The following is a 23,830-nucleotide window of genomic DNA, read 5'->3' as shown; positions in this document are numbered from 1 at the left end:
CTTTGAGAAAGAATTTCTGATAGTAGCTTGATAAAGGAAGACGAACAGAATTAAGTGCTGGAAGCAAATGAGAAGGGGATTAATAAAATAAAAAAAATATGCAATGTGGTTCTGAATGCAAAAAAAGCCAGGCCAGGATCATTAAACAACTTACTCTGACAAGGATAACACAGTGAGCTTGGAGTTCATTTTTTAATAATCAGTTAAAACATCTCCAGACCAAGTCATAGGGAAGAACTGTCTATGAACAAGGAGTAAGTTAAGGGAAGATTATAATGGACTATATTAAAATAAGAAGTGATAATCACAGACAAAATTACCAGTCATATTCCTCAGGAATCCGTGTTGTTTTATTTCTTAGTCATCATACTACAGATATTAGCTGTGTGCCTACCACATCTGTGTGTGATGCATCCAGAAGAGCATCATTTCATGCGACAGCCACATGAGATGGCCTAAGAACTGTGCAATGGAAGTAAGATGGCTTTTAATGATACAAAGTGCAAGACCATACGCTTGGGGACCACAGACAAGAGCTGCTGGGGCACTCATCATTTGAAGGCAATAAAGGAATCAGAATCTCTCAAGCTGGAAAGGACCCATAAGCATCACAGGGTCCAACTCCCTGCTCCTCACAGGACTGCCTAAAGCTAACCCATTTGATTGAGAGCATTGCCCCAGGCTCTCCTTGATCTCTGACAGGGTTGGAGCTGTGACCACTTCCCTGGGGAGCCTGTTCCAGTGGCCAGTCACCCTCTCGGTGAAGAACCTTTTCCTAATGCCCAGTCTGGACTGCCCCTGCTTCACCCATTTCCTTGTGTGCTGTCACAGGTCAGCAGAGAGATCAGCACCTGCCCTCCACTGCCCGCCCTGAGGAAGCTGCTGGCTGTGATGAGGTTCCCCCTCAGCCTTCTCTTCTCCAGGCTGAGTGAGCCAAGTCACCTCAGCCACTCCTTGTGAGTCTTGCCCTCGAGGCCTTTCACCACCCTGGCCACCCTGCTCTGGAAACACTCTAATGGCTTTTGTGAAGGATTTCACTTTTACAAACCAGGTGGTTTCCATCTGTGATTTCTGCATCAAGACAGCATACAGAGCAGCTGAAAAGGACCTTTTAAATTTTTAAAAATAAAATTAGCATTCTAGAGACATAAGCCTTCCAAATCACTTTGTGGGCACATCAGAAGAAACTCACATACCTTAAGGCACTGAAATCTAGGAGAGTGTCCAACTACACCTATCCATCAATCTAGAGTTTATGCTGAGAAAACTGGCATGAATTAGGCAATATAACAGTATAAAATGTTCTGAATGCCTCAAGCTACATCTTAAGATGATCCAATTTAGGACTGGAGCAGGTCCCATGCAAAGGAGATTAAGCCACCATTACAAATTAGCATATCCTCTGACTAGCTTTAGTATCTCCCCACAACAGCCTCCTCACACACCCCAAATACAGACCAAAATTACGAGATAAGAAGATGGCAAAACTGGCTACCTTAGCTGTCAACAGAGCAGAGCAAAGGGGATGCACAGAACCCAGCACAGAAAGGGGAACTGCCACTGTCCCCTGTGCATACCATGGGTCACCAGGCAGAAGTGACAATGGATCACTATATTCCTGCTTTCTCAGGGAATGCTGTGAAAATAAGAAAGCAATTCATAAATGCTGCTATTTTATTGGAATCCCACTTTTCCAAATAGATCCCAAATATCCAGTGGTATGTAGAGTACCCTCCAATTCACTTCCACATGCTTTTTCAAATTTCAGTGTACTGGGTAAGTAGGACAGGGAACAGCAAGTCCCAGGACCTCTCTATCCTTCTAAGTGAAAAGTTTCCTCTTGCACTGGGATCAGCAGACATTTTCAACACAAATGAAATACAGCAGCACAACTGATATACAATATAAAAACCAACTGCTCTTCCTGTCAGCAACTTTGCTCCTACTAAAATAAATTGGCAAGCACCACTTATAATTTATTTTTATGCCACAAATAAAGAGAACAGCCACCAGTAAATACAATCAGCACCACACTTTTAAAAACAGACTGCTTGCACTGAAAGGTCTTGGCTCATAGCAAATACAGCTTGGGAGTTTCAAGAAGTAGTTCTGGATGAACACTGGTACACCCTCACACCAAATGCATTTGACAAGGAAAAACTGGAATAAGAAGGGCCAATTTTACAGATTAACCAAAAATTGTAATTTTGGAGTTAAAATGATGCTACCTGAAAAATATTGAAGATAAGCATTATTCACAGGATATTGAAAATGCACAAAACATTATTAAATAACTTCTTAGTCCAAGTTTGCCATAGGAAGTTATGTTTCAGTTGTTGAATGAATCAATCAGTGCCTTCCCAGTGCCACTCTCCCCACCAAATACTGTGCAGTACAGCAGACTTGGGCAACTCCCAATGCCCACACACAGGAATAATGTTATTATTCTGAACAGCATTTCTCCCAGACTTGACAGTATCTAGGGACATCTGGAAATCTCAGTTAATTTCACTTCTGCATTCCTTAAGCAAACACTCACTTAGTGATACTAATTAACTGAGGAAAAATTAAATAATATAATTAGAGAGCCAGATGTAAATCAAGAAACAGTATAATACTTAAAACACAGAAAGAAGAGAAATCATACAACATTTTGTCTTTTTTAAAAGACAGGTAATGATCAAATAACTTCTGACTTTGCACATGAATATTTCTTTCAAAACAGACAAATGATTGGCAAATTACAAACCCTCCCTAGCTCACCGTTTACCCCACAGTAACTATCAATTAGTAAAGGCATGCTTCTGAATACATAATGCATTACATTTTTTACTTCCAACACCTGGTGTCACCAGAATAACACCATATATTTCTAAAACGCTCTGCAGTGGTGTGTGTGTGTGTGCTTTGATTTTAGGGCAATGATACTTCAAAGGAAGTGGAATTGTAGAAAATTATGGCAAGCAATGCACACAGATTTTTTTTTTTTTTTTGTTAATTGATGCATTAGCAGTTAACTGACCATGGCAGGTCATTTTAAAAATGCGGCTCAAGGTGTCTAAAAGCCTTCATCCCTTAGACATGGTCAAAAAAGGGCTGAACAAAGTGAAAATTTTGCTGTATTTCAGTATTTCAAGCAAGCTAAATCATAAACCTTTTTTCCAAAAAGCACTTTAACTGGTGATTTCCTTTACACCAGAATTTTGCTAATTGCAGTCAATTTTTGTAAGGGCTAATCAAGACCCTTCTGTCCAGTCTAGGGCTGCATTAATTGGTTATTATTACAGTTCCCCGGAGAATAGACAGAGGGGAGCGATTTTGATTGATTATTGCTTGGAGCTCCCCAAGACACTAAAGAAACAGTTAAATATCAAAGAAGATTTAATTAATTTCAGTGTCTCCTTCTTTCTACTCTATCAGCAAAATAGAGCTGATAAAAAATTGACATATTAAAGGGAAATGAAAAGAGTCAGAACTGGTGACCCTGTATTTTTTTTTTTTAATGAGAAAGTACATGCATTTATTTGCTCTAATATTTAGATAATGGGCACAAGAAAATGAAAACTTTCTCAGCTTTTGATGCTTATTCCAAAGCCCAAATGGAATTATGGCTGGCAGTTAGATTAACTGGTATAAGATTTAAGTTGTTATTATGGCTTTCTTTTAATATAGCATTACAAATAAATCAGTGAAAGAATCCTGAACTCTTGGGAAAAACAAAAGTCGTAAGCTTGTTATTCAAGAAAGATAGAAAACACTCCATTATAACATACAAATGCAGTATTTAAGAATCAAAAGGTTTAGGAGTCTCTATTTTGGCAGAAAAATCTGTATCAGCAAACAAAGGAAGATGTGATCTAGATAATTATGATTAATTTTTTAAAAACTTACTCAGACTGACACTTCCACTAATTATGCCTGGGTCTCCTGCAGCAGACTTTCCAGAAGGTATATTGTCTTTCAGTACTTTTCCAGTTAAGGTAGAAGCACTTCCACAGGTACAAGTTTTAAGGTTTTAGTGCAATCACTGTGGATTTTAAGGGTAGAACAGAAAGCTAACCCTGATACAGGAATTAATTTCAGGTGAGTGCATTTCTAGGCTCCACAGACAATCCCTATGGATTGGAGGAGATCCCTATGTGTCTGCAAGGCATTTACTACCTCTAGGCTGATCTGTAGGGCCAGGGTTTTGATGACAGGCTTCCAGATCCCCTAAAAGGAAGACAGGCAAGCAATACAACCTTGAATAATGGTATCAAATAACATCAGCCCATAAAAAGAATAAAAGAGCATGAAAAGCAGGAAAAAAGCTTAAGCTTGGGAAAAGAGATGCAAGCTATTAAGAAAAAGTAGCTCTTCTCCTCAAGGCTTGATTTAAACAGATGTTAAGATAAATCAGTAATTTTTAAGAGACAGCCTAAGCCTGGTGGGTTAACCAAGTTAGACAGGTTTTACAGGTAAGTAGTATTTATTATAACACCACCACTTGTTTGCTTCAGCATTTCAAAACACAAATTCTCCAAACCAAAAAAACCCCCCAAACCAAACACCAGTAGTTTTCTGTAAAACAAGGTGTTGTTGATTTTAGGACTCACTAGCCCCTTATTCCTTTTTTAAAAGGGAAAACGAGTAATAATAACAAAAAAGACCATAGAGCACCCCTTTCTCCCAAAAGATACAAGTATTCAGGGATCACTGACTCAGAATATGCTTATGTGCACAGAAGCAGAAGGACAACTGGTAAAGTAATACTCAGGTCACAAAGGTTTATCTGGAGCTGCTCAGCAGAGTGGCCTGGTGTGTCCTCCACCACAAGACTGCCCAGGCAGACCTAGGGGACACGGCTTGGATGGAGTTACACACTATTTCCAATGTCAGCTCCTATGGAAGAAAGAAGGGATGAAGACCTTTTAGTAATAAAACCTAATATTTAGAGAGCACATAGAGGCAGTTTCTCATCTCTACCACTGGCAAGATGTGCAGATGCTGAAAAGAAATCATCTGAAAATCATCTGTCTAGATCCATACCAATTACTTTGTTTTGACCTTGATAATGCTCATGATACTCCCACAAGCAAGCTAGAAAAACATGATTTAACAAGAACTGCTGGTATTTAGACAAAAAAACTCCAAAACACCAAACAACCCCCTCCAAACAAACAAACAAACAAAAAAAACTCACAAAAAAACTGAACTCCAAAACTGTTTAGAAAGACTAGTTAGTATTTATCAGCGGTGAATCTCAAACTGGATATATGCTCAGGATTTTTTATGCTCATTCCAGCAATAGGGAAGCGCCAGTAATGAAAATACTGAATGATGTGCACAAGGCTAATGAGACAGTCATAAGCCCCTGCACGACTGCTGCTCTGCAGCAGCTGTTCAGGTAAGGCTAGAACAAAGTTCTAAGATTAAGCCAGGAATAATCAACCACATAAACAAAATCTGGGGAAGCACTTCCACAGAAAGAAATTTGACATTTACAATGATCATGAAGTCAGCAAGAGTCAACAATGTGGTAGGGCTGGAAAAAATATCCTGCTCTAATCTGGCCATAAATTGAGTAGTACACCCACCTTTGAGCACTACATGTAAAGAACAGTGATCAGCTGGACAGAGAGAGCAGTCACAGGTCAGGAAATCAAAACTTACAGAAGAAAACAACAGAAATGAAGAGCTTGTACTGTGATCACTTCTTTTAGAGAAAATAGCATCCTGCCTTTAAGAATATGAAATCATACAGGAAAAGAAAGAGCTGTAAGCTTCTTTCCACATCTGCTTTAACAGAAGATCCAATACGCTCAGATTCTGAAGATGGACATTAGGTGGGCACTCTCCACCTCCTGATAAGCAGGATGCCCAGGAAGAGTGTAGATAACTAAGTTAGGAATCCTTCACTACTGCCTATCCTCAACAGCAGGACAGCAAACCTCCATCAGAAATAATGCAATGCTGCAAAAACTTGCCTTTTGCCAAGGAACTGGATGAGACAATCTCTTAGCCCTCCTTTAAAAGTAAACATAAAAGGCAGTTTGAATCATATGCTACACATGGAAAGGAACACTGGACTCATGAAGACTGCAAGAGACCAATTCTGAGGTCTACTGCTACCTCAAGGAGAGGTTTCTAGTATAGATTTCACTCTCTGCCTCTTTATAGATGGTACATTATGCAATTACTTGATTTCTGAAATTTACTTTCCCAAACAGTAAAAACCCTGAAAAGCACATTGAATGTTGGATTCCCAACCCTTCTTACTCCATGCAGTGCCTCCTAAATACACTCAGAGATATAATCCTGAGGTGCTACACTGAGTGCTTTTCTGACCCCATGAATCTTGCATTGCTTTCTGCACTGTGATCTAGCTTCAAAAGGCCAAACAAGACCAAACGGGACATGGGTTAGAGCCCTTGGGACAAAGGGCATGAATCTAATATGTCTACTTCCCAGGAGATCACAGACTCATAGAATATGCTGAGTTGGAAGGTGCTGATCAGGATCCTCGTGTAGAACTCCTGGCTGTGCACAGGACACCCCAACAATCACACCATGTGCCTGAGAGCTTTGCCCAAATGCCTCTTGAACTCAGACAGCCAAAGACAGAGCAGTGCCAGCCCAGCTGTACATCTGTGGCTGATAAAAGCACCCAAAGAAGGCAAAGTGCATGAACAACCTAAGCCTCTGACACCACTGCCTCAAGAACAGATGCACAGCTCCCCAGTACCATGCCCACTCTGAAACTTCTGCTCCCCAGGCAGGAAGCCACACACACTTGTGCCTTGAGGTTCCACGACAGCCATCCTGGTTTACTTACTATACATAAAGGCCACTATAAATCTGAGTCCACAAAATAATCTTTCTGGTTGTATCTATTATTCATCTCAAAAATTGTTTTTAGTTCACAGATTTTGATCCCAAGTAGTTCTGAAATAACTGCTATTTAATAAATATTAAAAAAATATAACCTATATTTTTTTATAGGCATATAGGTTTTATTTGTTCTATTGATAGCATGCTGGTGAGATACATCACTTTGATATGGTACCATTAAAATTCTATACACTCACAGAGTTTTCCTCTAAGCTGCTGATGTGGCAATTGTTGATAAGAGACACTGCTATTTTTCTAGACATACAGTAACCAATCTTACACACACATTTGTTTATCCACTGCATATGTGATTCACAGGTAAACTACTGCACATACACAGGAGTGTAATCCACAGCAGTGTCACAGGTTTTATCAAAAACAACAATGTAAGCTAGTACACATTTCTTAGACAGCTAAGTGATTGTATCATGGTAGCTCAGAAAACATGCTACAAAAGTTGCCTCTGCAGCAGCTTTGCCCACAAGACAGAAATAATGAGAGTTGGGATCCAACCAGAGCTGTCTAAGTAAACACTAAATTGTGTGTGCTGTTAGTACTGCAGAGTGTTCACAGATCACAAAAGTAGAAGATTACTGGGGAGTTTATTCCCATTAAGAGACAAAAATCATGAAGCTTAAAAGAGACTGTTTCACTGTCACCAAAAATATTTCCCAACACTCTTCCCTAATTAAACTCCCAAAGCATCACTACTTCCAATAAAAACTCAGTTGATAATGTAGTTGTGCTGATGGTTTAATGGGCTGGCACAGAGAACCACAGAGGGGTGGGGCAGATGTCAAATAAATAATCCATCCCATATAGAATCTCAAAAATAAGCCAAATAGATTAAGTTTTGACATATATAATGTCAAACCAAACTACCTGATGTGGTAAGAGGGTAATGAAAGACAAATTATCCTAAAGGCAATGTCATCTGTTCCTTCTAGTATCATATCTGCCAGCTCTGGTGTCTGCTGCATCACCCTTCAGACTCTGCTTAAAATCTGGTTGCAACAACACTGACGGTCAATCTCAAAATCTCCCCTGAAAAAAGTGTCCCCAAAACCAAACAAAAACTGAAAGGTCAATAATGGACTTGATAATTTTCTCAGTCCGTCATAAGACTGAGAGCACAAAGTTATTATATCAAAAGAATTACTACACTTAACAAAATTCAAAACAGAACTGGATCTCTATGTCAATGAATAAACATGTCCTGTGTTCACAAGACTGCAATGATAATAAACCTCTGCTAAAGACAGCTAAAATACAGAGCCTGATTTGAGTTTCCACCTAAACCAATAAACCTAAACCAATACTGAAAACCAATACTGAAACAGAAGCTACAGGTTAAGACATATAGACAACAACATGACAAATTAAAGAGATTATTTTGTTATACAGAAATTATGAAGAAAATTTTTAAGTTCCTCCTGTACAAAATTAAAGATACTTGATGGCCTCCATTAATATAGTAAACTGTCACTAAGCATACTAATTAAAAGATATAATAACTACTAGCAGTAAAAGAACAGACTAGATGAACAGATGGATCCAGATATATTTTGACCTAAATTTCTTGGTATTTTGACAAGATAAATAAAGGTAAATATAAACAAGAAGAGGAGGGAGAGGAATAACCAGCAGTCAGTATATCTCAGTAAGAAGTCTCATACTAGAAAGATGGAAAAACCACTATCAAATCCTTTTCTTTCTCTGCTCATCTGCTTTTCTTCTCAAAGATGTTTTGTTTCTGTTAAGCAGGCTGAGGCTTCCTGTAACCACTTACATATTCACTTTACTGAGACATTAATTATGCCTGGAACCCAAATAATGAAGTAAGGCCCACTACCTTAGGACAGTTGAATCGAAAGAAAAAATTCATTAACCTGTAATATTATTTAAATCTCTTAAAGGCTGATTTTCTTTTATACTCTCTCTTGAATCTGACCCCTGCCAGAGATAACAGTTAAGAGAACTGTTTCTATCTACAGAGTCCACAGAAGGCAGAGATTCTTCTTTCTGAGCCCTTCATATCACCTTCCCTTTGGGCACTCTCCCCAGCCAGACAGTTCCCAAGTATGTAACTTTGTGTTACTTATCATGTTTGAAATGAGCTTCAGAAAGCTTCAGTAAGATTTGGCCTGTGGCTGGATTCATATCCTGAAAGTTTTCATAGCAGGTATATTTGAACTACATCACAGCAAGGACTGCAGCCTTGGAGCAGGCTGGTGGTTTGATGTGTGAAATGTCTATGTGCATGGTAAGCATCCTGCTGGGATTTACTCCCTATGTAATTTTCAGCTAAGGCAAAATCAAGCCTGGGGCTCCACTCCATAAACTGTGTTGAAGCATTCCTCTCCATTCATATAGTTTCTCAGTTATTGGTACACTTCAGTAATACTGTGCAGGGTCAGTGCAATCTCATCAAAATTAAATTTAGTTGTTCTCCTATGCCCACATCCCATCCTAACACTTACCAAGCATGATCTCTGCACCTCACAAGCAGCACCAGACTTTTGAAGCACTGCTCCACAGTACATGAAGCCACACTCCATATGTGTGCTGTACTCCATCTCCTCTCAGTGAAAACGTTCTGGAACACTGAGCTCACACTCCTACTTATTCCACAGAAAATCTAAGTTTTGAAGGCTTCACTAAAAACTGCCTCAAAGAAAATCAACAGCAATTGATATACACTCAAACATATCTGGAAGATGACATTCATTCCAAGATTATGTTTTCTACACAGTAATTTTTAGTTATCTTTTCCCCTCCATTTTCTAGCCTCTGTAGGCTTATCCCTTCCTCTTCAGAGTTCTTATTTTGCCAGAAATAAGTTTGGGCTTAAGATGTTCTTCAAGCCACAGCTTCCCTTGAGCAGCACCTGTGCAGATATGCAATCAGGGGAATAAAGAAATTAGTACCTATTATCCTCCTTCTATTCCTGTCAATAAATCCACAACCATCACATCTCAGGCAACAATCATGGCAAGTGTATTTTTTTTCATCCCTCATCAGATCACCTGCACCAAACTGCTATCGCTGAAAACTCTTTTCTTCAGTTGACTTCAGTTCTTCTATTCACATATGCTGGTGAGTTTCCCTCTCAACTAGTCCTATCTTCTGATCTCTGAGATAAAAAATCAGAATCTACTAATTTTCTCTTAAATTTGTTACTATGGGTGCTTATGTTATTAAGTTCCTTCTCTAGACTCCTAACATTTCCCCTCTTTTTTTCACGAGCTTTTCACAAAACCCATGAAGGAATTTCAGTTTTCCCCAAGTTAAAACACTAACAAGAACCATTGTAGAATAATGTCCTTGCAGTCCAGGTGAGGTGGGTTGGCTAAATCCTCCCAGTGACTGCATATTCCAGCACTCATTCCAAATATTACCATTGTACGATTTTTATTAAAAAGAGGAAAATACATAAAAACAGAAACCAAAAGAATGTCATCACAAAAGGGAGGCAAGAGTTAGGCAGGAGGACATCACTAGGTCTACCTGTCACTCAAAACCACTGCAAACACCATTCCATCAACAGAAAACCAGAACAAGACCCTTATTTCTTACTCACTACTTAGTCTCACTTCCAAGACCATTTTTCTCAGCAATGTTTTGAAGAAAATTGGTTTGTTTCTATTTTTCTTCAAGCTTTCAGTACTATCGTATACACAGACTGGGCCTCTCCTGATGGAAAATTATCTAACTTGTTACCTTTGATTTCTAGAGAAATCCACACATTCTGAGATCCAACCAAGAATAAAACTGTTTACAGAACTTGCAGTGCACAGAATCCATAGGCAATTAAAATGACATACTGATCTCAGTGGTAAAATTCAGTGTCCACACCTTAGCCTAGCTTAATGTGCAAATTAAACAACAAACACTTGGGCTCAATTAAATGGACTCAGAAAGAACACTATTAATAGCCTTCAATGAGCCAGAGGGTAGCATTCACCTTGATTTAATTTCCTACAGTTCAGAATCTAGGCTGGTCACTCAGGCTTCACCATTTGGAGTAGAGAGATGTGAGGTGCATCTCTTGTCAGCAACTACAGACAAAACTTAGCATTTCAAATCCAAGTCTGTCATCTTGTGAAGTAGACTAAAGGGGGCAGTGCTGGGGTACACACTCATGATTCTTATCAGTACCACGTGTCAGCAGAAACAATAAAACCTTAATTATTGAAAGTCCTGCACACAAACCAGCCTACCCACCAGAAGGCAAAATGTACTAACTTTTCATATTTCACAAGATGCACAGACAACATTTAGTACCTGAGCTGCAAAGGTGGCAGCAGAGGTACAGGATGAAATCCAGCCTATCACAGAATGAGTCAGGTTGGAAGGGACCACAATGGGTTGCAGGTCTCACCTCCCTGCTCAAGCAGGCTTATCCTAGGGCACTTTTACAGGATCACAACCAGATGGTTTTCGAGTATCCACAGTGAGGCAAACTCCAAAACCTCTCTGGTCAATCTGTTCCAGTGCTTGGTCACCTGCACAGTAATGAAATTCATCCTTACGTTCAGGTGGAAGTTCCTGTGCACCAGCCTCTGCCCATTGCTCAGCACCACTGAGCAGAACCTGGCTCCATCCTTTTGGCACTTTCTCTTCAATACTTACAGACACTGATGAGGTCCTCTCTTCTAGATGTCCCTTCTCCAGGCTAAACAGGCCCAGATATGGAGAGATATAAAAGAGAAACTATACAAGATTTGAGTCTGGATCAGCTGTAAAAAAGGCATTTTGGAGAAGAGAGAAGTCTTTTATACTAACATTCCAAAACACTACTGAAACTGCCTATGATATTTTTACCAGGAAGCAACATAATGCCAACAAACATTCCTAACACTTCTGGAATACTAAGTAAACAGCAAGACTTCTAGACACATGATGAGAAATTACTATCTGTATCTGCTTCCTCACTAAAAGGAGGGCTACAACCCTGACTGCTGCTGGAGCCAAGACTCAGCCAGAAGTGCAAAACAGCAGTCAAAATGATACTGTTTGGGATCCATGTTTCCTCTGACATCTCAATGATTTACCTTATATATCCTTGCCTTAGGACCCATGAATACACCTTGCTGAACAAAGCAAGCAGCCAAGGCAGCAAGCACCCTGCACTGTATTAATGGGAACACAACCAGCAGATTATGGAGAGTGACAATCTCCCTTTATTTGACACTCACTAGACCACACCTACAATACTGCACCCACTTTGGGGCCCAAAACAAGAAAAAATATGGACAAACTGCAGTGCATTCAGACAGTCATGGGCAAGAGTACTTGCCTTGTGAAGAGCAGCTCAGGAACAGTCTTTTCAACTTGAGAAGAGATGGCTTTCAACTGACCTAACAGCAGTCTTCCCATACCTGTGGTTATCCAGGAAACACAGCCAGGGTCCTTACAGCAGTGCATGTCAGAGTTGAAAAGCAGTAGGTATAAACCAAAATAAGAGAGGCTCCAATTTGATGCAAGGAAAAGGGTTCTCATGATACAGACAAAAATTGAAGCAAGCTGCCCAGAGGTGTTGTTTAGTCTCTATTCCTATAGGTTTTTAAGACATGTTGGATAAAACATTGAGCAACCTGGTCTGGCCACACGAACAACCTTGCATTGAATAAGGAGGCTGGATGAGTGACTCCCTATGTCCCTTCCAACCTGAATTTTGCTGTGATAAAAAAGTTGTGGGCTGCATCAGACTACACCAAATGAGGGGAGAGAAAGAAGATACAGAGTTACAGTTACTCTGGTATTATTTGATAGCACAATTTTTCAAATTGCAGCATTATTCTAATACAGCTACTCTCACACAACTGAAGCTCGGCACAGGTGGGGTAATCTCCCTTGCACTTAGTAGCAACACACAGCACTGGAAAAAAAAGCAGTGCTTGAGGGAAAGGATGAGACAAAGCAATTCTACATGACCAAGAACTTCTGTCAGAATGTCAGCAATACAATACTGGTAACTCTGGCTGTTAGTAAAGGTCATGAGCAATTACAGTCAAAACAGTGCAGAGAGAGGTGGTTATGTAGGTAATTTCAAAGGAAAAGAGGTGTCTTGTAAGACAGAGAAATCAGGAGTGACAGTGATATCGAATATGCTTTCTCAAGATGTTAAGAGTGAATAGCTGACACACTTACAGAAATCACAGTGGCCAAAAATCTTAATGTTAAAGGCCATTCTTCAACAACACCATAATAGTAAATCAATAGGACACGATATTATCCTGCTACAGCCCATCCTTCTTTAACATTAATTGGAAGTGGAGAAAAGAGAGCTGTATCTGACATGGTCCATAAAATGTAATTAAACCTTTGCAGTGAAAAAGAGCAGAAAATTCTGGATAGCTATGGATTCTGGGTTAAGAACAGTGATTTACTACTGCCTGAACAGTTCAATTTCTAAAGAAAAAAGGTATTAAACATCCTCTTTGGAGAGACAGAATGAAAAGGGGTGTTCCATTTGCTAACTCAATGACACGAGTGGGTCCATCCATTTCCCCTGTCTCTTGGACAATTATCTATGTAATACTTACCCTTTCTGTCAGAATACTGCAAAAAATCTATGGAAGATGAGAAAATAAAAGGTAGCATCAGTTCATATAGAAAATGTGTTCTGTTATAGCACATGCTCTCTGCTTAAGCAATTCATGTTATTTAAAATGTCATTCAAGTTTCACATTAAATTCTACTTAAATCAAAAGCGTTATGAAAATGATTTGACCAGGTTCGAATTCAAAGAACTTTTAGAGTGTGAGAAACAAACAAGAAGACTTTAATAGGAATAGAAAAGTGCATTGCTCCAAAAATGAAATTACAAAAACTACAGTGAAACCCAGCGTCTTTTTTTTCTACCAACAGTATCTATTAATAGTATTCATTACAGAAAAATTCAATTACAGAAAAATAATTTGGCTAATCCATTAGATAGCAAAAGCATATCAGAGCTAGCAGCAGAAGGCAAATGCCACAACCTATGCCTGGAATTTACTCTCTTATTTCACTCCATGACACCCCCATGACTATACCTTTGTGCCTGTACTTACACTTGCACATTCACAATACAGACCTGGCAGTCACATAACCTCATTTCCCTGAAGTTCCCCAAGAACAAACACAGCCATATAAACAAGAGAAGCAGAACTGGCAAAACCTGGGGTTACATGAGCAGTCAGATGAAAGCAATTTTCAAGAGGAAACTTCCTTTAAAACAGACAGTTGGGTTACTGTTGGGAGTTACAAGAATGCAGAGACAGACCTGGAGGAATGTTGGTTGGATGGCACCTGTGAAGGTCCCCCAGCCCAGCCTCCCTCTCAGAGCAGGGCGAAAGCCAGTGCTAGATGACACTTTCCAAGGGAAGAGGCTGTGTTCTGCAGAACAGTGGGTGGCAGAGACAGCAGGACGTCTGCTGCAAACCAGGCCTTGCTTGTGCCCTCTACTCCCTGGAGGCACCTAGATTTCCATGTCAAACATCAGCCAAGGAAAGCATGAACTGACATGGGAAACCTTTCTAATGGATAAAAAGGAGACACTGCAGTAAATAAAGCACTCCAAGCAATATTTCTATGCTGAATGATAGGAGAAAATGAGCAACAGAAAACTCTAAGCACACATTTAAAGTCACCAAAAAGAAAAGCTGTAAGGAGTGGATGACATGACACATACCAACAACATGACACTCCTTCTTCCATTATGGAGCAAACCTGTGTTCAGTATTCCAGTGGTCTCAAAACAAACTCATGAACAAGCACAAAGAAACTTGCTTGCAAAGCTGATGGCAGAAAACCACACTAATTGGGAAAGTGAGGAGCAAACAGGCTGCAAGAACCCAAGGAAAATTAAGTGTGATGCACATATCAAGTAGTTACTATTTGTCAGCAGTCGGGTGCAGGTTCAAAAACATTAGCAATGCATGGAAAGGCCATTTTTTTGTTTTGTTTAACATGTAACCTCTTTGAAAATTCAGGTTTTGAGACAGAGAATAAGAGACATCAGTTCTATTTAGCATTTATTTAATCATGGCAGAAGAAAGCTGTTCTACACTTAGGTAAGAGGACATATTAGTGTTCATATGATTTTGTCAGCTGTGACAGAGTGAGGGCAGGAGATGAGCGCCACTTAAATATACTGTAGAGACAGACTAAGTTTTTAAGACTTCTCTCAAGAGGAGGAGAGAAGAATGATGAAAATTTGCCCATGTTTTGTTCAGAGATGTGAAATTTAAGGCCTCTCTTAATGTCCTTTGTCACACAATAAACAACTTTAATTGCCAAGAAATTGCTTTTCCAGGTTGACTGCCCACTTAAGCTGGAGAGTATATAAAACAAGTTCATTTCTTACAGAGTTCTACAGGAAACAACTTGGTCATGGAAATATTTACAGTTGTGCCACTGTATGTTCAGCTCTATAGAAGTTGCTATCTTGATATTTTCAAAGCATAGCAAAAGTTACAGAAGCAGCAAATTAAAAAATACCTGAAGCAAAAAATGAGGAAGTTAATTGTCTGGAATTAACACAGATATAACTAAATGAACCTTAACCCAAACCCAAAAAGACTTTGTAACTCTATAATGGAAAAGGACACAGAACAGGTAGGGGAACTAAAGTATAGCAAAATGAAGCCGAGGTGAATAGAAAAAAAAATTTATTCCCCCCCCAACATTCCGGTCCAAGCAATGCAGGCAAGAAAAATAGGTGTTCCGAAATGTTATCTTGTAAGGATATATAGTCATGGAATGGTTTGGGTTGGAAGGGGCCTCAAACCATCTAATTTCAAGCCCCACTGTGGGCAGGGGCACCTTCTGCTAAACTCTGCATCTGCAGAACCTGAACTCTTTCCTTTCTCTTTTCCCTCTAGTTTAGCACACACATCACTAACCCACTACAAGGGCAAAGGCACGTTACTAAAAGGAGTATTTGGATCATAATGAACACTTCTGTTTGGAGAATGTCCCCGAGCACCTCGGCCGGTCCAGCGCTGGGGACAGCTCTCCCTGCACCCGGCCGTGTCACCGACGGGCCGCCCTCGCACGGTGAGGCGCTGCTGCTGGGCCCTTGTCCGGCCGGGAGCCCCGAGCCGCCCGCCGCGCCGGGCCGGGCCGGCTCCCACGTGGCTTTCGGAGCGCGGCCCGGGCCGCGGGGCGCTCCCCGGCAGGGCTCTCCCCGCAGTGCCGCCCCGCCGGGAGAGCCCCTGCCCGCCGCCGGCCCTCCCGCAGCCCGCGCCGCCACCTCCGCTTCCCCTCAGCGCTTCCCCGCGGCATCACGTGTGGCGAGGGCGGACCGGCCCCGGCCCAGCCGCCCCGCCCCGCTCTGCCCACCGCTCTTCGGGACACTCACTCGCCAGCGCTGCCGCTGCCTCTACGGCTCCACTCCCGCCTGCGGCCTCCGCGTTCTGCCCGTCCCGGGGCGCCTCTCGGGGGAATAGGCGGCGGGGCGGAGCGGGGCGTGGGGCGGTGCCTGCCCGCGCTCCCTCCCCTGCGGACGGGGCAGCGCGGGGAGCCCGGGCGCGGGGCCGGGGGTGAGCCGGGGTTGTTGGCCAGAGCTGCCGGCCGGAGCCGGCCCCGGCTGCCAGAGGCAGGGATCGTGCTTGGCGGGAGCGCGGCCAGGGCGGCCAGGCGGGCTCGGGGCCGCGAGAGCCGGACACCCCGCGGCCGCTGCCAAAGCGGGAGGAGCGCCCGGCGCTCCGGGAAGGGTCGCTCCCGAGGCCGGGGCCTCCCCTGCTGGAGGCCGTAATAAACATGCGTGAAGCAGTGCAAGGTTTGGCAGCCAGTCTGGCCTTTGGAGAACCTTTAAACCCCCCCCCCCCTTTTTAATAAGCGTTGTTGACTACTCTGTAGAAAGGGACTTTGGCTGCAGGCACTGATTGGTCTTGAGCCTGCTGAGGCAGGAGTTTTAAACTTTGAGGCCGCTAAGTGCTTTTCTGCTGACCCCCTTTGCAGGCAGCTTCTAGTTCCCAGCCAGATTCCCTTAAGCTGGCTCGGTAGGGATCAGTTTGCTCTCTAGTAAAGCGTGTGCAGGTTCCACACAGTAAATCACTTTAAAGTAAATGCATTGATAGGAGGAATAAGTGAGATACCCTTTCTACTGGTGCTGTAGAAGGGGCCCTGGGGGTCCTTGTTGACGGGAAGTTGAATGTGAGTCAGCAGTGCCCTGGCAGCCAGGAGGGCCGCGTGCGTCCTGGGGGACACCAGGCACAGCAGCACCAGTGGGATTGTCCTGCTCTGCTCTGCACTGGGGTGGTCTCAACTTGAATATTCTGTGCAATTTTGGGTGCCACAAGATAAGGAAGATAGTTAAGAGTGTCCAAAGGAAGATTTTGAAGATGGTGCGCAGTCTAGAGGAGAAGCCATGTGAGAAGTCTGTTCAGCCTGGAGGAGTCTGAGGGGAGACCTCATTGCAGTCTACAATTTCCTCATGAGAGGAAACAGAGGGGCAGACACTGATCTCTGGTGACCAGTGACAGAATTCAAGGGAATGGCCTGTGAAGTTGTGTCAGGGAAGGTTTAAATTGGATATCAGAAAAAAGGTTTCTCCATCAATGGATGGTTGAGCCCTAGAACAGGCTTCCCAGAGAAGTGGTCACAGAGAAGTGTCAGGCATCAGCCTGACAAAGTTCAAAGTTTTGGACAACACTCCTGGGCACACAGTGTGACTCTTGCCTGCATGGCCTGTGCATGCAGGGCCAGGAGTTGGGCTTGGATGATCCCTGTGGGTCCCTTCCAACACGCGATATTCTATGATTCTCTCTGGAGCATACAAGTACCATTCTGTAGCCTGGTTACTGGGACAGCAGGCGATATTTTGGTGTCAGTTCTTCCTCCCTGACCAGTTACTAAGTGGAAGCCAGGTTGTGTCTCTTATAACTAGTCACTTTTTTACCCAATTACCAGTCGATAATTCTATTCCACCTATAACACTAGGTAGGATTGTTGCAAAACAACATATGTAAAAATGTATGTGTAAATATATATAAACATTTTCTTAAGAAAGGATGTTCTTTGATGTTTGCTCTTTGTATGCTTTTAAGTCTAATCAACAAGCAGGGATATTCAATCTGTGAGCAAATAACAGCTAACAAGCAAGCCCTAGGTGATGTCCAGATGTTAGAAAAACAAATTACTTGGTAGAATTGCCTTGTTAGGATTTAAGGCTTGAAATGCTTCAATGATCTCAGACCTAGGGGAAGGTTAATAAAGCTTGGGAAGAAGGGTGAACCACTGATAGTGGACACAATGTGGAATTTACAGGCCACAAAGACATCTAGCATAATTCCCAAGATAAAATAGGAACTAATAAACCCAACCCAGTGATTGTGCTGCAATCAGCTCTGACTGGGTAAATTATAATTCCATCAGGGGGAGATTGTGACCACCAGCTCACAGACCACAGACCCCAAAGAAGAGAAAGACTGACCATAGGATTAATTAGCATGAGAAGCAAGAGAATCATTAATCAATAAAAGAATACCAGTTAATAAGAAAACTATGTAACCTGTAGCCAATGAACACTTATTCTTTTGTTTGCTAAATTCTATAAATAGTAAAAAGTTCTGATTAGTGTGTGTAATTTGTGCAATACCACCAATTGTGCAACTCTGAAATAAATAATCAATGTCTCTCTTAAGTGTGTCATTATTGGCTTGTTGCACACTGGGTAAAAAATCCGATTTTGGCAGAGAAGGTTGCTCAGCATTTGAGGCAGTAGCTCCTGCTTTCTATGTTATCATTTTAGAGACTGAATTAATTAGGTAAGTATTCCATTGCTTTCTTCAGGTGCTGCTTTTTGTTTGTTTGTTTAGGCACACACAGTGCAATATTCAGCATCAATAGACTCGTGCTGAATCAAGATTTTGAACTGTTACTCTAAGAGGAAGAATGTCTTCCTGTATGTTCCAATCCTAGTCTGCCAGGCCCATTAGGTTTTCTTCCTAGCTTGTAGTAGAACCCTGAATCAAAAACTTACTACAAAAATAAACACCATTATCACAATCAAAATCTATGCAAAAAAAGATAGCAAAATGCAGATTTATTTCATGGCTTCATTACAAATGTATTTACTTCCTGCTCAGCTGAAAATAAATTGAAACATACCACTGGCAATCTAATTCTGATTAATTCTGCATAAAAGAAGTTCATCTCAGAAATCACAAGCTACCAGTTCCAGTACCTGTAGGGATTTTTCTTAACAAAAATACTTATTTTAAAAAGCCCTAACCCACTTGACATGTATCATCACTGACACACACTGAACACCCATGCCACAACACGGCAGTGCAACTTTCTAACACCAAGTAATCAGTCCTCCAATGCTCAATAGTCCATGCAGCTGTGCACATCCTCTTCCTTGGAGAGATATACAGTCCTTTTCCTTTAAAACACAGAGTTCAAGTTGCTGTGTTTATAACATTACACCTATGTACAACCACTTCACGTTATTGTGGAGCCCAGCACAGCCTGAAGTGCCCTTTACCTGTGGCACCTGCTGCTTAAGGTGTTCCATGACACAAATCTGGCTCCCTCAGCTTTTATGTCGCAGAAATCCAGCCATGTGATCTCACTTTTGCTCCCAGCAAAATTTAGTCTTTTTGAGTGAAACATGCCCTCATTAACACACATTTGGTAGAGATACCCCAAGAGCTGTGAAAAGGGAGCAATATTCAGTGAAAGGGCCAAGCTGAGAAGCACATGGGAATCTACATGTAATGACAGGTATGTGAATGTACCAATACTCATGTGAAACATGGGACACAGGCAGGAACCGGCAAATAAATATCAAAAGATATCAAACCAAAACCCTTACCCTATTGGAACACACAATGCTATCACATTTAGCATTCTAATACCTACAGCTTGAAATAGCAACTGGAACTTAAGGGAAAAAATACAAATCTCACTGTTGCGAATTTAAGGAAAAATAAATCTCACTGTTGCAAATGTACAGTTGCTTTAGAATGCTTTTTAAAATAGGAGTGAAGGACACCCAAATTCAATTCAATAAGAAGCCGTTACTTTTCATTACAGAAACATAAACAAGCTAGCAATGAATCAAACTTAACGTGAATGTTCTGTTTTCATACACAGGGATTTGTTGTTTAATGCTTTATCAGTCATTTATTTTAAATTCATCCAAGTTCATTTGTTTTCTCCCATTCCCTCATCCAGCTACCCTCTCAAGGCAAGTACCTGCCAGTTTGCTTCAATGCCAGTCTTTTAACATTCTTGGCCTCAATAATGTATGAGAATGCTAGAGGGACCAGATTACTTCATGTGTGGCACCAGATTACTTCAACTGAAAGCAGCAGTGAGATTTTTCTTCAGGTATATGAGCTGATCACCTTAGTTACCCTTTGAAGTTCAGACGGATATCTCCTTCAAGTATGAATTCTCCCATCCTAAAGATATTTTTTTTCCCCAGTGACTAAACAGAGAAACTAGATTGAATAGCTCAGATACAGGTATCTGAAATATGAAGGAAAAGGTTCCCAGTGAATAGGCCAAATATTTTTAACGAACCATTCAAAAGTTTTGTAGGTTTTTATTTCTTAGTGCCCATAAACACACACACAACCCACATCTCTAAAGTTTAAATACTATGAAATTAAATAACAGGAAACTTCATGTACATGTCATTGGTCTAGACACAACAGAGACATACAATTAGGGAACTTCACTGGAAGTTTTTGGTGAAAAGAGACTAATATCCATAGCAGTCATTGTGATTATTTTCCTGACTCCAGTCTGTGCATTAAATCATTCTGTTTCTCTTCTCAGAACTGTATTTGAACAAGAAATCATTCTCAAAAAAAAAAGAAAAAAAAAAAGAAAAAAGGCTTTGTAATTTCCCTAGAGAATCAAACAGGCCAACTGATAAGGAAACTTTAATCTTCTGGAATTAGCAATGGGAAAAAAAATCCAGCATGCTGGAAAGATAGGCAATATGTGTAACTACAGTTATGTACAAGCCGACTTTTTCTTCACCTTTTTCTCTTTGAAGTTTAGTGTTCTGCACTGTTCCAGGAGTCAGTTATGAGGTATGAAAAACCAATAAAAAGTTAACATTATAACCATTTTAATAAAAGCCACTGCACTGTTTGCACTTTCAAAATATTTCTGAAAATAAAGTAAAAAAATATTTAGTATTCTTAAAAGTCTTAAGGAAGATTTTATTACAAAAGCAGTCATTTAGTCATTTTTGTGGCTTCTTTTGAACACAATTCTGCCTCAACATTAAACTCAGACATATGGGTATGCTTCATTATACCATCATACAAGTAATCACATTGAATCTCTATAGCAGTATATATAAAACAAAAAAATATATATACAGGTAGCCAGAAAGCTAATCAAGAAAAAATGATGTTGTCTGTACTGAAAAGTAAAGACCATTTTCAAATACTAACAAAAAAATCCAATTTGTTTGTCAGTCTTTTCTGTCTTTTAAGACTTTGTATAGAAGGACTTCCACAGAGGAGTTTCTACAACTTTGGTTTATAATGACCTAGAAAAAATTCATCCCTCATACATAATATTGATCTAGTGGATGTCTTTAAAGCTGATATGGAAAGCAACAGGGAAAACTACACATATGGATTTTATGATGAGAATAATAATTTAAACTCAGGATGCCATATTCCAAATATACAGAAAAGACCTGATTATAGTAAACATATTTATCTTCTGCTATAAATTAGCTCATCCAGCCAGATCCCTACTCTTTAATTCCTCATGACTGAAGAAGCTATGTGTTCTCTCTATCTGATGAATAGTAGGCTATGTATGGAAAGCCTTAAGAACATGCTGCTTGTACTGAAGGGTGTATCTATTTCAGCACCTTTCAGATACAAAAGTTGGTACTAAGCTAGGCTGGTCATTCGCCATACTGGTGCAGTGTTCTGCTTGCCAGACACTTATCAAAGAGCATGCTTGGATCATATTCAGAAACAAATTTCTGAAAACTTTATCCAGAAACCAGAAGAAATGGAAATAATTGCAATTGCTTTGTACCCTATGTTACCCAGTGAGAAACAGACTATATTTGTAGGAGAGGACCACACATGCATGCCTGTGGCACCACAACTAAAACCAGTATGTAGCCATGTTCATTCGTTCCAAGCCAAACTGGTGGACAGCACCACACTGCCACAGCCTTGCTGGCTAGATCTACAGTTAGTGTGGCAAAAATAGTACACTAAAGTACCTGCATGACTTGGAGTCCCTGAGCTAGCTTTGATCATACCGAGGTGATCAATTTCTCCCAGGGGACATGGATGGCAAGAATAAAGGAATATGGAGAGACAGGTAAAGTTCCCCAGGTTTCATATCCAATAGCAAATTTTCAATCTTAAACAAACAAACAAAACTAAACATCTCAAAAAACCCCAAAGAAACTGGAAAAACCAACCACCAGCAAATAAACAGACTTGTTACTACTTCCTGAAGCAGGAAAGTAAATATATAATACATGACAAACAACTCTGGACAGCCAGAGTTCAAATGTGTATTAAAGCATAGCCCCATTTGAGAGGTAACATGGTATCAACATAAACCACCTCTGAATCATCCCACATTGATGTGCTCAGTTTATGCATTAACAGCTATGCTTATTTATCTGTCCCTTCAGCAAACACATGAGCCATGGGAGACAAAGGTGAAGCCAGGTTCTTTCAGGTAACAGATCAACAGCCAAGGTCAGGTCTTCTGCACAGTTACTGCTCCACAGAAATTCTCTCTTTATTCCCCAGCAATATAGGAGCTGAAAGGTGTAATGTCCTTAACCAGAAAGCACTGAATTGCCTGAGAACACAGCAATTAGGTCCTACAGACACTATACTGTATTTAAACCACTGACCTGCCACAGGAGCTAAAGCAATTCTGTCTTGTTGTCCGTGTTGTCTGTGGTAGATGAGGCTGCTTGCGAAAACAGAAACCCTACCTAACTCCTCTGTTGCCTCACCTTCTTTTCATTAGCGCTTGTTATAATCTTCATCTTCATCTAACAGTATTTTCTACACTCAGGCATACTTGAGCAGTACACTGGCTGACAGATATTTATGGTCAAATCCTTGCCCTTATTTACTCCTGTACAAATCTGACACTTCACAGGCTGGAGAGAGAAATGAGCATACGGGCTTAACTCAAATTATATGAGTAGACTGATGTGCTGGAGAGAATTCATTCTTCCACTGTCTCTGCAGGACTGGCACTGGAAGGCAGTAATAAAACTGAAGTGGACAGATATTTTTCATACTTGAAAAGATCAGGATTTAAACAGGAAATTGCACTTTTAAGTATCACTTTCAGAAATAAAACTGCCTCCTGCTATTCATCCTGCTACTAAAAAGTCAGATGAAGATATCAAATTACACCTGTATGCTGTGAAATTCCATCTGCATTGCTTTCATATACCTATAAAAATGTTCTAATGGACTTTAAAAACAGTTCAAGTAAAAATAAAATGATCCCTCAAGCTGAAGTGTTAGGATCTGTAGGAGGGCAAAACTGGACATTCAAGTGTGCGGTGCTGGTGGTGTTGTTTTTGAGAAATGATGACTGAAGCCTGTACATGGTCAGAAGTACCCATGTAACAGCAGCTGTAAACAGCATGCACGGGCAACCTGAAAAGGAGCATCAGGCACCGCCTTTCTTTTGCAACTGCTCCAGTTTTCTCCTTAGGAGGCTGTAGTTTTCCTTGGTTCCTGGTGCCATGGGATCAAGCTTCAGAGAGACTTCATAGTGCTTCTTGGCCAAGTCAAGGTTTCCCCAGCGATGGTAAAGCACAGCTGGAACATCAATGGGGAATTTCATTAGCAATATTGTTGAATAATGTACAATCTTGCCAATCACTTGGAGAACAACATTGAGGTATTTGTTTCCAGCGAGGGTCTGTCACTGGCTGGTGGCACAGTAGCTGCTTGTTCTGTTGCCAAATGCAGGAGCAAAGCCTGGGAGC

The 23,830-nt window shown here is 40.9% G+C and overlaps 2 protein-coding genes across 5 annotated transcripts in view; both read right to left on the bottom strand.

Moving 5' to 3' along the window:
* The window catches only part of GGACT (gamma-glutamylamine cyclotransferase), a 28,176-nt gene extending 11,813 nt beyond the window's left edge, over positions 1–16,363 (bottom strand). Inside the window, exon 1 of one of the 2 annotated variants that reach the window (XM_064712187.1) lies at positions 16,220–16,363. The gene's annotated coding sequence lies outside the window, so the exon portion shown is untranslated. Of the gene's footprint in view, positions 1–15,844; positions 15,992–16,219 lie in introns of those variants that run through there. The other variant, XM_064712197.1, reaches the window with a different exon arrangement.
* Positions 16,364–18,876: 2,513 nt separating this feature from the next.
* TMTC4 (transmembrane O-mannosyltransferase targeting cadherins 4) overlaps positions 18,877–23,830 on the bottom strand; it is a 56,372-nt gene continuing 51,418 nt past the window's right edge. For all 3 annotated transcript variants that reach the window (XM_064712155.1, XM_064712142.1, XM_064712146.1), the window contains one exon: positions 18,877–23,660. In XM_064712155.1, coding sequence (XP_064568225.1) covers positions 23,509–23,660 — 152 coding nt within the window. In that variant the 3' untranslated portion in view covers positions 18,877–23,508. The remainder of the gene's footprint in view (positions 23,661–23,830) is intronic.

This window comes from Zonotrichia leucophrys, chromosome 1, assembly GCF_028769735.1.
Source record: "Zonotrichia leucophrys gambelii isolate GWCS_2022_RI chromosome 1, RI_Zleu_2.0, whole genome shotgun sequence".
In the NCBI taxonomy this organism is placed as follows: domain Eukaryota; kingdom Metazoa; phylum Chordata; class Aves; order Passeriformes; family Passerellidae; genus Zonotrichia; species Zonotrichia leucophrys.
This window is presented reverse-complemented; position numbering and strand designations above follow the sequence as displayed.